The sequence below is a fragment of the Protomyctophum parallelum genome (assembly GCF_964188405.1).
Source record: "Protomyctophum parallelum genome assembly, chromosome: 7".
NCBI lineage: Eukaryota > Metazoa > Chordata > Actinopteri > Myctophiformes > Myctophidae > Protomyctophum > Protomyctophum parallelum.
This window is the reverse complement of record NC_139705.1, coordinates 52,343,709-52,358,554: the sequence shown is the minus strand read 5'-3', so window position 1 is coordinate 52,358,554 and position 14,846 is coordinate 52,343,709. Positions and strand designations below refer to the sequence as shown.

Here is a 14,846-nt window from a genome sequence, read left to right as displayed (position 1 = left end):
ATACGCCAGCTTGGCTCTGGTCCATAGCCTTACTGCTTCCATTCTGCCCTGCAGTAAGGCTATGGGACTTTCTCAAATCGAAATCAGACCAGCCTCTCCTCTTTTGTGGAAATCTCACGAACGTTTGGCCTACTCACCAATACAAAGGCGGGTTGTGTCAATAGAAAGACTACTTTCCTTAGTGGACGCACTCTGAGCCCCCCACCACACGTATAAACGTGGATTTTTGTTTACGTGAACACATACATACGTGAACACATACATACATCGGTGTACAGTTTGTACACGGACATTGCTGGTTGTAGGAGTGGTTGCGCCACTCAAAAACAGCAGATCTACAAGCTCATAGCGCGGCACTCGGTGCCGCGCTATGAGCTTGTAGATCTGCTATTTTTCAATAGCTAAAGTATAACATAATGCTTAAAACAGCAGAATAGATGAATACTACTTGACTCACACGAAGAGCTCTCCTGATGAGGAAACGAGCCAGGAAACTATCGTGATACGGTTCCACTTTGAGGATCTGTGTGAACAGGTGAGAACAGATACATGATGAAAGCAGGGTGGTAGATCATTGATTGATTGATTGATTGAAATATTATATAACAGTTTGCAGAATTACAGTATACATTTTAAGCACAAACTCAATACAAAGACTGTTAACTGTGAGTGGACGACCCAATTAAGCATTACACTTGTTTACAACAGGGTCCACATTGTTCAATTCATCAAAACATTTAGAGACGTACAAATAGACACTTCTATATAGTTAAAGAACAGAACAGGAATTCATCATAAAGGAAGCAAAAAGGGAAAAGAAACATATACAGTGAGGGGAAAAATGGGGGGCGGGGGGGATTCAGATTTTACGGGGGCCAGTTTCGAATTGCAGCCGTCCGTAGGTGCCCTTTGAGAGCGGTGTAGAAGGAGTCAAGGGATTCACATGTCTTAATGACTGTTGGTAGGGCGTTCCACATTTTGGTGGCATAGGAGCGAAAATAATTTAGTCCATTGTTTGTGCCGAACAAGCCAGTAGCCTCATATTATATTAATAATAATAATACCACATCACTGTCACTGACAAATCGTCATAATCGATCATCGAAATATTACATTCTAGGGATATAGCTTTTCTGTCTATAGGGTTTGTACTACAGCGTCTGACTCTTTGTATTGGCATTTTCAGCACCCTCTGCTGGACACATTTGCATACAGCGTGACAAAATACATACAGACAAACAGCATGCTGTGTTGTTTTTGGCAGCAAATTTTGATTTTAGTTTTAGTAGGGCCGGGACTAATTGCGATTAATTTAGATTAATTAACTACAGAAAAATTAATCGCGATTAACTACAGATAAATTAATCGCACCTTTTTTTTCACCGCGGAACGTTTCTCACTGGGCGCTTTTCTATAGTACTGAAAACTGGAAATAATAAAAAGTCACCCCATTTTGTGTTGCCTAGAACTGGAGGTCTGACAAAAAACAGTAACAATATGAAGTAAGTACAGCTTTGTGATGTCACTGAGATGTACTTGTTACTGTTACTAATTTTTTTTTCAGACCTCCAGTTCTAGGCAACACAGAATGGGGTGACTTTTTATTATTATTTTCACAACAGGTATATTAATGACAGTAAAATGTTGAAAATGAGTGGTATCCTGTAGTCACTATTCGTTGATTCACTGGGATACCAAAAAACATTAAAAAAAAAGGTTTCTCGCTGTTCTCGGGTTGAATATTGATATGCGATTAAAATGCGATTAATCTAGATTAATTAACTACAAAGCCTCTGATTAATTAGATTAAATTAAAATAGTCCCAGCTCTAAGTTTTAGTCATAGTCTCTTGAATATAGTTTTCATTTAGTTTTAGTCACATTTAAGTCACCTGGAATGTTCTAGTGTTAGTCTAGTTTTAGTCGACTAAATATCATACGTTTTTAGTCGACTAAATCTACAGTTGATTTAGTCGACTAAAATGGATTTTGGCGGGCCTTGATGCCGTCGTAATGACTGTGTCTACACTTGCTGAAAATAACCGATCTACAAGCTTGTAGATCAGCTATTTCAGCATAGTGTAAAATGACTTATACTGGATCTCTTGTCCACTAGTCCCTTCCTAACATTTTAGTCTAGTTTGTATTTGTTGACGAAATTGTCAGTATATATTTAGTCTTAGTTTTAGTCATCGTAGCTTAGTTCTCATTTAGTTTCTATTTAGTTTTCCTCGGTGGACAGAGGTAGTCGACGGACATTTCTCGTCTTAGTTTTAGTCGACGAAAAATCAACACTACTCACCAGTTCGCACATGCTTTGCGGACGCATGCTTTGCGGACGCATGCTTTGCGGACGCATGCTTTGCGGACGCATGCTTTGCGGACGCATGCTTTGCGGACACATGCTTTGCGGACTTTTTCGCACATGCTTTGCGGACGCATGCTTTGCGGACACATGCTTTGCGGACTTTTTCGCACATGCTTTGCGGACGAACTACTATAAAGGAAACTACCGGTATATACCTGCACCAGCTGCAGCAGATACTTCAGCACGTCATCGTTGGACAGAACCTCCAGCCTCCGGACCGCCAGCCTCCTGACCCGCTCGTCCATGAAGTCCACCCCCAGCAGCTCCAGCGCCACGGACAGCTCCAGCTCTCCGGGCCGCTCCCAGTGGCCCAGGAGCCAGTGGACGTCCTCCACCGCGCTGCGGTTCAGCCAGTCCACGCTGCGCAGGTACTGGGGCAGGTTGGAGGCGTAGAGGAAGCTCTCCTCCCGGAACCTCCGGAGGCGAGACCTGTCCGTGGCGGCCGGCGAGGGGGACCTGGAGGTCCGAGTGGGATCGGCCGAGAGGCGGCGATGATGATGATGGGAGGATGTGGAGGACTCATGAGGCCGTGGTGGGGCTAGCAGGGCGGCGGTGGTGGTGGATTCAGGGGGATTCGCGCCGGCGAGAGCAGCAGCAGCAGTGGTACCGGCAAGGGGGGGCCAATTTGGTGATGAAGAAACGAGGTGGAAATCCTCAGAGGAGGTGGAGGAGGAATCAAGCTCCCTCTTGGTGGTGGTGGTGGTGGTGGAGTTGGAGGGGACATCCGACCGCCTTTTAGGAGGCAGCCTCGGGGGGGGAGGTGACGTGCTGACAGCAGAGAGCGAGGAGGGAGACGCCTGCGTGGAGTAATGGAAGGTCGGGGGAGGTAAAAGAGGGGGACTGGTGCCAGGTGGTGTAGGGGGAGGAGGGGGACTGGTGCCAGGTGGTGTAGGGGGAGGAGGGGGAGGAGGGGGACTGGTGCCAGGTGGTGTAGGGGGAGGAGGGGGACTGGTGCCAGGTGGTGCAGGGGGAGGAGGGGGACTGGTGTCGGTCGCGTCAGAAAAGCGGACAGTATCCGGCGAACTCGGAGAGATACGAGAGGCCGGCGAGGACGCGGTAGCAGACGGCGCCGCCAGATCATTGGAGGAGGAGGAGGCTTCGGAGGAGGAGGAGACGCGCTCCTCCGGGCAGTCCCACAGGGAGATCATGAAGACGTCCTCCAGGTCCTTCCCTTCCAGGCGGATGTCCTCGTGGGAGCCGGACCGGCCCGCAAAGCTGTCGACGAGTGGCCAGTCCACGAGAGCCGCAGGAGCCTCGTCGACGAGCTGCGCCACGGGGACCACGTACAGGTGGAGCCCCTGGTCGGACTTCAGACACTGTCGAACCCAGAGGAAGTCGCCGAGGGAGAAGTCGCCCGTTAAGAACTCCTCCCTCCCCGAGACCTTCAGAACCAGGCCGTCCAGCGGATCACAGTCGAAGCCCTGGTCGGCCATCACCTGTCGGAAGACCTTGAGAAGGATGTCGGGCGTGTCCGTGAGGTCCACCTTCACGGTGAAGCTGATGCGGTTCAAGTGGTGGAGCGTGACGGGGAGCTTTCTGCTCAGGTGAGCCTGCAGGTCGTCGGGGACGGTGAATGCCGTGGTCCAGGGCTCCGTGGTGTAGGCCTTTTCGTCTCGGCCCTTCGGCTCCCGTCGCCAGTCCCGTCGCCTCGACGACGCCAGTTTTCTGGCGGGGGCCTCAACGGGGGCCTCGCCGTCAAGGCCGTGGCCAGTCAGCTGCACCAGACCTTTCCGCAGCTCCCGCCTCTCCTTGGAGTCCTGCACCTCGACGGACGGCTGCGTGACCACGATCCTGATCCTCGCCGAACTCTGAGAGATACGAGAGGCCGGCGAGGACGCGGTAGCAGACGGTGGTGCCGTCAGGTCATTGGAGGAGGAGGAGGAGGAGGCTTTGGAGGAGGAGACGCGCTCCTCCGGGCTCGGCGGAGGCGGCGGGGGGGAGGAGGAGGAGGAGGATGTCGTCGTGAGGCTGCAGGGGAGGACCACGGGGAAGCTGTAGCGGTCGAGGAGGATGGTGACGGCCATGGAGTCGCTCACGTTGGGGTTGGTGGCCGAAGACAACTTGTCTGCCGGGTAGGTGAAGGCCTCCTTCACCTCCAGCTCTGGGTAGGGCCACATGTGGAGGGTGTGAGGCCCCTGGCTGAGGAGAGACCTGGAGGTGGAAATATTAGATTTTTTTGTCATAGTCTTTTGAATAGTTTTCATTTACTTTTAGTCACATTTTAGTCCCCTGGAATGTCTTAGTGTTAGTCTAGTTTTAGTCGACTAAATCTACAGTTGATTTAGTCGACTAAAATGTATTTTGGTGGGCCTTCATGCTGTCTTAATGACTATTTTTCACTTGCTCAAAATTGCCGATCTACAAGCTCGCAACGCGTCGCAGCTTGTAGATCAGCTATTTTTAGCATGCAACCAATTGTAAGATGACTTATACTGGATATCTTGTCCACTAGTCCCTTCCTAACATTTTTGCCTAGTTTTTATTTGTTGACGAAATTGTCAGTAGGCCTATATTTAGTCATAGTTTTAGTCATCATGACTTAGTTTTCATTTTGTTTCCATTTAGTTGTCGTCAGGTAGAAAAAAGGTAGTCGAACATTTTTGGTCTTAGTTTTTAGTCGACGAAAACAACACTGTTTCATACAATGTACGAAGTAAACGCATATTGTAGTTTAAGGGCTCTGTTTTCGTCCATGCTAAACCCCTTATCTCTAAACTATACTTTGCCCTTTCTTACAATTTTGAAAAACATTTTTGAATAGACTTTGTATTATTAACTAGCAGCTATAGTTGAACTATTCAAAAATGTTTTTCAAAATAGATCCGCTAGTTACTATAGCTGATCTACAGTACATTGACATGTTGTGAGCTTGTAGATGTTTTTCAAAATAGTTTAAAAAAAAAGAAAAGAAAAGAAAGGGACAAAGCAGTTTAAAGATAAGGGGTTTAGCACGGACAGAAATAGTCTTGTTACTAAACTGTGGCTACACTCTAACAATTTATTAAAGGATAGCTGTTGTGATGTATCAGGAAATGTCAAAAAGAACCCAAAAGAGCATTCAGTAATGGAACGTCGTGGTCAGATATTCAGGTATTGTAACCTGCCGGAGTGAGTTGAGTAAATGCTGTTTGTGTGTAAGTTGACATTTCTTTCTGTAGGACCCAACCGCAGTCTGTTTGACAAACAGGTTTGCAGTCTCAAAGACACATGGAAGTTTACTGCAAAAAAGCTTCTTTCCCCGAAAAACCAGATACATGAACGAACAAGGAAAACGCTTTTTACAAAAATGTTTAGATTTTCATTATCGTGAGAACGATTTTTTCGCATTGCAACTTTTCAGGACTAGAAAGCCTGCTGTTTCTATTAGCTTGTATTCCCCATCGATGATGTCACTGGAAGACGGTTTCTGAACTGCCCACAGCCCTCCTATGAGACACAGACTGAGTAGGAAAAAAATGCGCCATTTTTTCATGATTATTTGTGAGGACCTATTATATGAAGATAGGTTGAAAAGTGGTGAAGTGGTCCTTTAACTCTTTCTACATGTAGAACACATGCAACAGTTTTAACAACCAAATTGATGCTGAAACTTCAAAATGACACTTCATTGAATGAAGCACCACGTTTCAGTATCAATTGCGTCGTGCACATGTATCAGAGAATGACTGATTGAATGAATACGAGGCCATGCATGCGGACATTGTGCTGTCAAAACCCAGAATTGGCCTAATTGGCATCAATCATTGGTGTCGACGAACTGATCATGAGTCAGCACCTGGTGACAATCACTGATTGGGGCGAGGCACTGAAAACAGGAAGTGTTTGTTCAGTATGAGAGCAGCAGCAGTGGAGAACACTGCATGGAGAGAAGCAGAACAACTGAAAGAACTGAAAGACAAACTGCAAACATTGAAGCTGGGAAGACCGAAACCTGAAGCCATCAAGGGGAATGCCACTGGTGCGTTAATTGTTTCTGCATTGCAGTTTATTTTATTGCTTAAATTTGTTATAAAAGTTATTTATGTGTTTGTGCTGCTAGGCCACACTTAACTGCTATAGTAGTTTGATTTAAGTTACGCATATAGGCTTGCTTAGTCTAAATGATGATCCTTAATTGAATACTGAATATTATGAGTTAAAACAACCTGTTTATTTAGATTACTGAAGTGACTAGTGATTCAGTCATGTAGGTTACGTTAGTAACTTTGGTTATTCAAGTGAAATGAGTGAATTTCAGTGATTTATTTTGTTTGATTATGCCACCTTACATAGTTAATGACAGCTTGTATTTTGTTTTTGTCTTTCTCTGTTTAAGGTTTTCAACCTAATTCCTAATGCAACTGTACTTACCTGTACCACTACCAATTTACCAAAGTAAAAACAGACAAAAGAGGAAGGAAGTTGTCTTTTTGAGTTGACCACAGTTCCCCCTGTCGGCTAAGCCGTTTTTCAAGTTTGGGCAGAAAGGTTTCTGGAAAAAATCCCGAATAACTTGACAGTTGAAAACCAACAGTGTGCCAGCTTGTTGATCAAAAAGAACTCATCAGTCCAGCAACAGGACAAGAAGATAAAAGGCTTCAGAAAGTCCAGCAGAGGGAGCTGATGAGAAGGGTCACAAACAACAGAAGCACCTGTGGAAAAAGTTCAACTTCCAAAATCAACAAACAACCTGAAAAGGAAAAACATCTCACTGATCAAAATGGCGGAGGATGTTCTTGGCAAGACAGTTGAACAGTTAAAGAAGGATAGGACTGTAGCCAAGAGCTGCTTCACAAGGCGGGCTAACTACCTCACCAGGAAAGCAGACACTTTATATGAGTCAGAGCTCAGAGAAGAATACACAAAGTTATCTGCTGATGCACGGAGGGTCATTGAAATGAATGATGATTTCAAGACTGGCCTACTGGCAGAGATTGAAGCCAAGGACGCAGATGGTGAAGACGCACAACTTGACGAAGATCAGGAAGCAAGCCTGGAGAAGGTCGTCAGTGACTGTGAGGAAAGATTGGATGAAGTAAAAAGGCTTGTCCAAAACAACATCTGGGCCAAGTATGGACAAGATGTGATGGAGGCTGCATTCAAAGCAGCTGGAAAAGCGTGTCAAGATGGAGACAACATACCTGTGGAAAGCATCAACTGCGAAAGCTTTGAAGTCCATCTACTCGTAATGGAGAGGCTCATCAAAGAGGCATCTAAAGCTTTATCTGACTGGGAGCCATGGATCCCCACAGCAGAAGCCAGTGTCTTCAAGAGGGAGATTAAGAACATAAGAAGTGTCAGCAACGAGCTCGACTTGAGAAAAGCTGATTTTGCCAGAGCACGAAGACTTGAGTTTGAAAATCAAGTATCAGCACCAGTTGATGTGAAACCAGGTATGACAAGACATTTCATGCCGCTTGTGAAAATTAAGCCAACTAAACTGCCTACATTTAGTGGCTGCAAGAGGGAGTTCCACCGCTGGAAAAAAGACTGGGAGAGCCTGCAAAGGCAGGGAGAGCCGACTGGGTCACAAGAGGTCAAGAAGGTCCAGCTCCTTGACAGCGTGGATGAAAAGATGGCCAAAGACCAAAGACTGTCTACCTACAATACAGCTGATGACATATTTAGAGTGCTGGAAAACAGGTATGGAAACAAGTCTACCATTGCTATTGAAATAATTGAAGAGCTGGAGAGAATCCCACCGGTGAGAGGAAACCAGCCGAGGAAAGTAGTAGACTTAATTCAGACAGTAGAGAAAGCCCTCTCCGACCTGACAGACTTGGGAAATACTGGGGCCCTCAAGAACCCACTCGTGGTGAAGTCCATTGAGAGCAAGCTTCCTGATTTTGTGAAGAAAGACTGGCTTGTCTTCATGCTTGATGCCAATAATAATGTCACTCAAGATAACCATTTTGACATGCTGCTCACATTCCTAAAGAAGCAGGAGGATATCTATGAGAGACTGGACCACCTGAAGATAGTGGACAAATCAGAAAAACCCGATAAAGCAGACAGCAAATTCAACAAGAAATATGCCTCCACCAGAACCACAAAGAAAGATGACACCGACGGTGGGTGTATTATCTGTGGAGAAGAGAGGCATAAAGACAGGATTTTCTTCTGCAAGAAATTCAAAGCACTGAAGCTGTCAGAGAAGGAGACGGCTGTTAAGAAGACTGGTGCGTGCAGGAAATGCTTGGAGTGCCACAAGAAGAATGACTACTGTAAAGATAATTTCCTTTGCAAAAACAAAGACTGCAGCAGGGAAGGCTCGTCAGATCACCACTTCTTTCTCTGTCCAAACCCAAGAGGAGAAGCTAGGAGAGGCGACAACGAAAGGCCACAAAGAGACGGCAAGAACAAACACAGCCTAACAGAGGAACAGGAAAGATTCTTGAGTGAACTCTCACCAGAGGCAGCAGAAAGGTGCAGGAAAGCTTTCACTAACAAGACCTCCAAGGGAAGTTCTGAAAATGACCAGATGGGGCTACTAAAGGAAAGTGGACTGCGAGAGCTGCCTGTCTTAATGATGTTGATGGAAGTGACGGCCAATGCTGGCCAGAAGATTGGAACCCTGGTGGACCTGGCTTCAGACACCAACTACATCACCCACAAAGCAGCTGACAGGTTGAAGCTGAGGAGTGAAGAAATCACACTAGTCGTGCATGGAGTTGGTGGCATGATGACTAAAGCGGCCACAAGAAGATATCTTCTCAGGATTCGAGTCAAAACCTCCAAGGGAACGGAAAGGTCTCATGAACTTGTCTGTTATGGCCTAAATGAGATTGCTGAAGTCAACAGAGTCGTCAGACCTGAGCAGCTGAAAAGATTCTTCCCAGAGGTCGATCTCAAAGAGCTGAAGAGACCCGAGGAGATTGAGTTACTCATCAGTCACAGAGAAGGAAGACTTGCCCCACAGAGGATGAAAGCTGTGGGAGACCTTGTTTTGTGGGAAAGCCCTCTTGGAAAAACTGTGGCTGGAGCTCACCCCGATCTGTTTGAAGAGGTAAAAGTGGCTGCACATGAGTCGGAGACACATTTCGCTCGTTCCATGCGAACAGCTGCTGTCAAGTATGAGGAGATTCCAGCAGAAGGCCTCTTCAAAACAGACAAGACAGTTCACCTGGATGACACCGCCGTTGAGGCCAAGTACACAGCTGCCAGTCACAGAGACTTCCTAGAGTGGTGGAAGTGGGACAGCATAGGAGCAGCCTGTGACCCGAAGTGTGGTGGATGTCGCTGTGGCAACTGCCAACCTGGAGGAAAGGAGATGACTCTAGCTGAAGAGAAGGAGTCTGAAATCATAAAGGAGGGTCTCACTTATGTCATGGAAGATGAACATAGCAAGTCACCACACTGGGACTCAAGGTACCCTTGGATAATCGACCCAGCTTCCCTTCCCAATAACAGAAGTGGAGTGGAGTCGACCTTTCTAAGAACAGAAAAACGTCTCAGGAAAGAGCCTGAATGGTTTGCCGCCTACAAAGGTCAGGTCCATGAGATGGTTGAGCGGGGAGCTGCAAAGAAGCTCACAAAAGAGGTGATGGATAACTGGAAAGGCCCAGTATGGTACGTAAGCCACCTGGTTGCTCCAAACCCCCACTCTGTCACGACTCCAGTGCGCATTGTTTGGAACAGTAGCCAAACGTTCAAGGGAGTCAGCATGAATGATGTGCTGCTGAAGGGGCCAGATGTCTTGAATCAAATCAGAGCCGTCCTGTTCAGGTTCAGAAGAGGAGTGCATGCAGCATTGGGAGACATCAGGAAGATGTATAATTCAGTGTGGCTGGAGGAGCGTGAAATGCACCTGCACAGATTTCTCTGGAGGGACTCACAGGATGAGGAGATTGGAGAGTATGCCATCACAAGAGTGAACATCGGTGACCGACCTGCTGGATGCATTGCACAGATAGCTATGCGAGAAACTGCAAGACTCGCCATGTTCTCTCATCTAGTAGATGCACGCAGAGTCATAGAAGAGGACAGCTACGTTGATGACATCCTGACATCCCACGATGATCCAAACAGACTGGAGGAAATCACCAAGGAGGTTGAGGGAATCCTAAAATCTGGTGGATTTTCCCTGAAGCCATGGGTCCTGTCAGGGCAAAGTGGGAGGAGCGCCGGCGTAGCACCGACCCTCTCAACAAAGAAGCCCTCTGAAAATGGCAACACATTGATACTGCCAAACCAGATGAGGGACAAAGACAACAAGGTCTTAGGCATTGGATATCTGGTAGAGGAAGAGAAACTCTACATGATGACCTCAATCAACTTCTCAAAGAGAAGAGGCAAGATGCGAACAGGCCAGGATCTTTTGATGGAGGAGGTGAGAGAGAGAACACCCAATCCTCTGACCAGAAGAGAACTACTGAGCCAGGTAGCAGGACTCTATGATCCAATTGGCTTGGTCACACCTGTGAAACAAAAAGGAGCTATCCTTGTCAGAAGAGCATTCCAGGAGACGGGAAGTGGAAATCTGGCCCGAGACACTTGGGACAAGCCGCTCTCTGAAGGCCTCAGGGAGGAGGCCATAAAGCTGTTCCAGGAGTATGTACAGCTGGGACAAATCAAGTTCCATAGGAGCCTTACCCCACCAGGTTGGAAGGGAAGACCTTGGGCTATCACCTTCTCAGATGGGAGACAAGACCTACGGAGCTGTCATGTACCTTAGGTGGGAAACAGACCACGGCATTGAGGTCAGTCTAGTGGAATCAAAGGCCCCAAACCGGTCAAAGTGGGAGGCCCCAAACCAGGCAAAATGGGAGGCCCCAAAGAAGAAGAGAGCCAGGCTGAAGAAGAGTCTTCTGTCTGTAGTCTGACAAAGGATCAGACTCAAGAAAAGGAGCGGACTCAGGAGGAGCAACTTGGAGGAAAGGAAACGGTCTCAGGATGAGGTGACCTCCTTGGGTTCAGCAACCAGGAGCTCAAGTGGGAGGTGTGCTGTCAAAACCCAGAATTGGCCTAATTGGCATCAATCATTGGTGTCGACGAACTGATCATGAGTCAGCACCTGGTGACAATCACTGATTGGGGCGAGGCACTGAAAACAGGAAGTGTTTGTTCAGTATGAGAGCAGCAGCAGTGGAGAACACTGCATGGAGAGAAGCAGAACAACTGAAAGAACTGAAAGACAAACTGCAAACATTGAAGCTGGGAAGACCGAAACCTGAAGCCATCAAGGGGAATGCCACTGGTGCGTTAATTGTTTCTGCATTGCAGTTTATTTTATTGCTTAAATTTGTTATAAAAGTTATTTATGTGTTTGTGCTGCTAGGCCACACTTAACTGCTATAGTAGTTTGATTTAAGTTACGCATATAGGCTTGCTTAGTCTAAATGATGATCCTTAATTGAATACTGAATATTATGAGTTAAAACAACCTGTTTATTTAGATTACTGAAGTGACTAGTGATTCAGTCATGTAGGTTACGTTAGTAACTTTGGTTATTCAAGTGAAATGAGTGAATTTCAGTGATTTATTTTGTTTGATTATGCCACCTTGCATAGTTAATGACAGCTTGTATTTTGTTTTTGTCTTTCTCTGTTTAAGGTTTTCAACCTAATTCCTAATGCAACTGTACTTACCTGTACCACTACCAATTTACCAAAGTAAAAACAGACAAAAGAGGAAGGAAGTTGTCTTTTTGAGTTGACCACAGTTCCCCCTGTCGGCTAAGCCGTTTTTCAAGTTTGGGCAGAAAGGTTTCTGGAAAAAATCCCGAATAACTTGACAGACATTGGATGCAAACTGACCTGTGGTCAGTTTGTAGAGGACATTGGATGCAAACTGACCTGTGGTCAATGAGCAGAAGGTTGACAAAGTACAACACCTTCCCTTTCCCTTTCTGCTGGCCGTCCGGTGCCGTCTTGGTATTGGCACCACCGGCGTTGCCGTCGTTGGTGTTGACGGTGAGGCCCAGCTTGGCTCCGCGCGGCAGGTCCCTGAGCAGCATGTCGAACTCCAGCCACTCGTTCCACAGCACCTCGTCGGCGAAGGCCTTCGGAGAGGACACCACCGTGGAGAGAACCTTGTTGCCGAGGAGTACGGTGACCTCCACGTACGCGGACTGAGGGGCTTTGTCGGGGAGCGTCGGGACGTCGAAGCCCAGGAGTTTGACCCTGAACCTCCTGTGGCAGTCCCACAGGGAGATCATGAAGACGTCCTCCGGGTCCTTCCCGTCCAGGCGGAGGTCCTCGTGGGAGCTGGACCGGCCCGTGAAGCTGTCCACGAGTGGCCAGTCCACGAGCGCCGCAGGAGCCTCGTCGACGAGCTGCGCCACGGGGACCACGTACAGGTGGAGCCCCTGGTCGGACTTCAGACACTGTCGAACCCAGAGGAAGTCGCTGAGGGAGAAGTCGCCCGTCAAGAACTCCTCCCTCCCCGAGACCTTCAGAACCAGGCCGTCCAGCGGACCGCACGAGTCGAAGCCCTGGTCGGCCATCACCTGTCGGAAGACCTTGAGAAGGATGTCGGGCGTCGCCGTGAGGTTCACCTTCACGGTGAAGCTGATGCGGTTCAAGTGGTGGAGCGTGACGGGGAGCTTTCTGCTCAGGCGAGCCTGCAGGTGGTTGGGGACGGGGAACGCCGTGGTCCAGGGCTCTGTGGCATAGGTCTTTTCGTCTCGACCCTTCAGCTCCCGTCGCCTCGGTGACGCCAGTTTTCTGCGCGTGAACGTGAGCTCCCCCAGCCTGTCGGGCGCCTCGCTGTCGAGGTCGTGGCCAATCAGCTGCACCAGCCCTTTCTGCTGCTCCCGCCTCTCCTTCGAGTCCACCTCGGACGGCCGCGTGACCACCATCCTCGCCGTCATGCGTCCGGTGGCGTCGCGCGACCATGGAATGTCTAACGTCCTTAGGATCTGATAGTCGTCGTAGACCTCGTACCAGTCCTGAGCCCTGGCGTAGAGCAGGATGTACTCTTCAGGGTCCAGCAGCCCCTGTGGGTCAGGAATCCAGTTCTGCTTCTGTGCCTGCAGACCAAACAAATGATCAGCAGTGAAAAAGTACTCCAAGGTTTTACTTAAAAGGCTTTCTTACCTCTCGTTGCACCAAAGTGGTCTAGGTGTTATTTTGTGCAAAAAACGCATTATTGGCTATTTCCCCTACCCCACCATGAGCCCTCAATGGGGCACTGGGTTTTAGTGCTAATTCGCTTATTTCCATCGCTCTAAAATCTTTTTTTGTATAAATCCTCTCTTCATAATGTCAACAGTATGTGTAAAGTCACACTTTACTCCATAGTAACCCAGTTGCTGTGTTCCAGCCGTAAGTCTCGTGTATCGCCAGACCTCACGAGACGTTGTGAGCTCCATGCAAGTGGATGGAGCTCACGAAGTCTCGAGCGATGGAAAAAAAGCTAATTTAATAGCACTAAAACCCAGCACCCCATTCAGGGCTTGTGGTGGGGTAGGGGAAATAGCCAATAATACCTTTTTTTGCACACTCCACTACATCTCAGAGGCTTTTTACTACTGCACTACATTTATTTTAAAACGTTGGCTACTACCGGTAATTACTTTGTAGATTTTGATTATTATTATTACTAGGCCCACAAAACATAGGCTACAGTAACACGAATCACTTCAGCTCCATACATTTAGACTATTTGAAAATAGCTCACAATGTGTTGCAAACTTGCGATGCGACGCATTGTGAGCTTATAGATCTGCTATTTTCAAAAGATTTGTAAACATTTTAAAAACTTTAAATGGGGCATTCTGCACAATGAGTAGGTTTACTTTTGGTACATTAAAGGGATTGTGACATAAAATAAAAGTTATTGTAATTGATCTAAATGTTGGTGTTCAGTAGATTTTCTGTTGTCTGGGGTTTTCTGGCTCAAACGGGTCACAGGTGCTCTGATTTTCCAGCAGATGTCACTGTTTTCACTGTTTTCACCGTTTTGCCTGTTTTCTTTGCATCTCAAAAGGCTCCATAGAGACAGATAAAACCCCGGTGTTCACCTGCATGTAGAGGCGGAGCCGCAGCTCTCTGACGTTGCACCGGGCCGGCAGAAGCACCTCCAGATCACCTGGACCGGTCCCTACGGAACCAGAACCACCACCACTGGACCGCTGCTGTGGCAGAACCACCTCCAGATCACCTGGACCGGTCCCTACAGAACCACCACCACTGGACCGCTGTGGCAGAACCACCTGCATGAGATCTGGACCGGTCCCTACGGAACCAGAACCACTGGACCGCTGTGGCAGAAACACCTCCAGATCACCTGGACCGGTCCCTACAGAACCAGAACCACTGGACCGCTGTGGCAGAAACACCTCCAGATCACCTGGACCGGTCCCTACAGAACCACCACCACTGGACCGCCGTGGCTGTGGAGGAGGTCCTCCTCCTCCCGGCCCTCCTGGGACAACAGGGCGGAACTCAAACAGGAACAGCACGCCGTTCTCAGACCAGTTCCCAGACGGTGTTTCTGCTGGGAGCTCCGTAGCACGCTGTCCTATGGACTGATCCAGGGACAGCTCCGTAGCACGCTG

The 14,846-nt window shown here is 47.9% G+C and overlaps 1 protein-coding gene across 1 annotated transcript in view; it reads right to left on the bottom strand.

The window, feature by feature from the left end:
- Positions 1-14,433, bottom strand: part of LOC310861305 (phosphatidylinositol 4,5-bisphosphate 3-kinase catalytic subunit gamma isoform-like) — a gene marked incomplete at its 3' end in the record, with an annotated part of 35,861 nt that extends 21,428 nt beyond the window's left edge. The window contains exons 1-4 of the mRNA XM_083768709.1: positions 14,310-14,433; positions 12,142-13,316; positions 2,523-4,518; positions 458-523 (exon numbers count right to left, since the gene is read on the bottom strand). Coding sequence (XP_083624835.1) covers positions 458-523; positions 2,523-4,518; positions 12,142-13,316; positions 14,310-14,315 — 3,243 coding nt within the window. The 5' untranslated portion in view covers positions 14,316-14,433. The remainder of the gene's footprint in view (positions 1-457; positions 524-2,522; positions 4,519-12,141; positions 13,317-14,309) is intronic.
- Between the last annotated feature and the right edge of the window lie 413 nt (positions 14,434-14,846).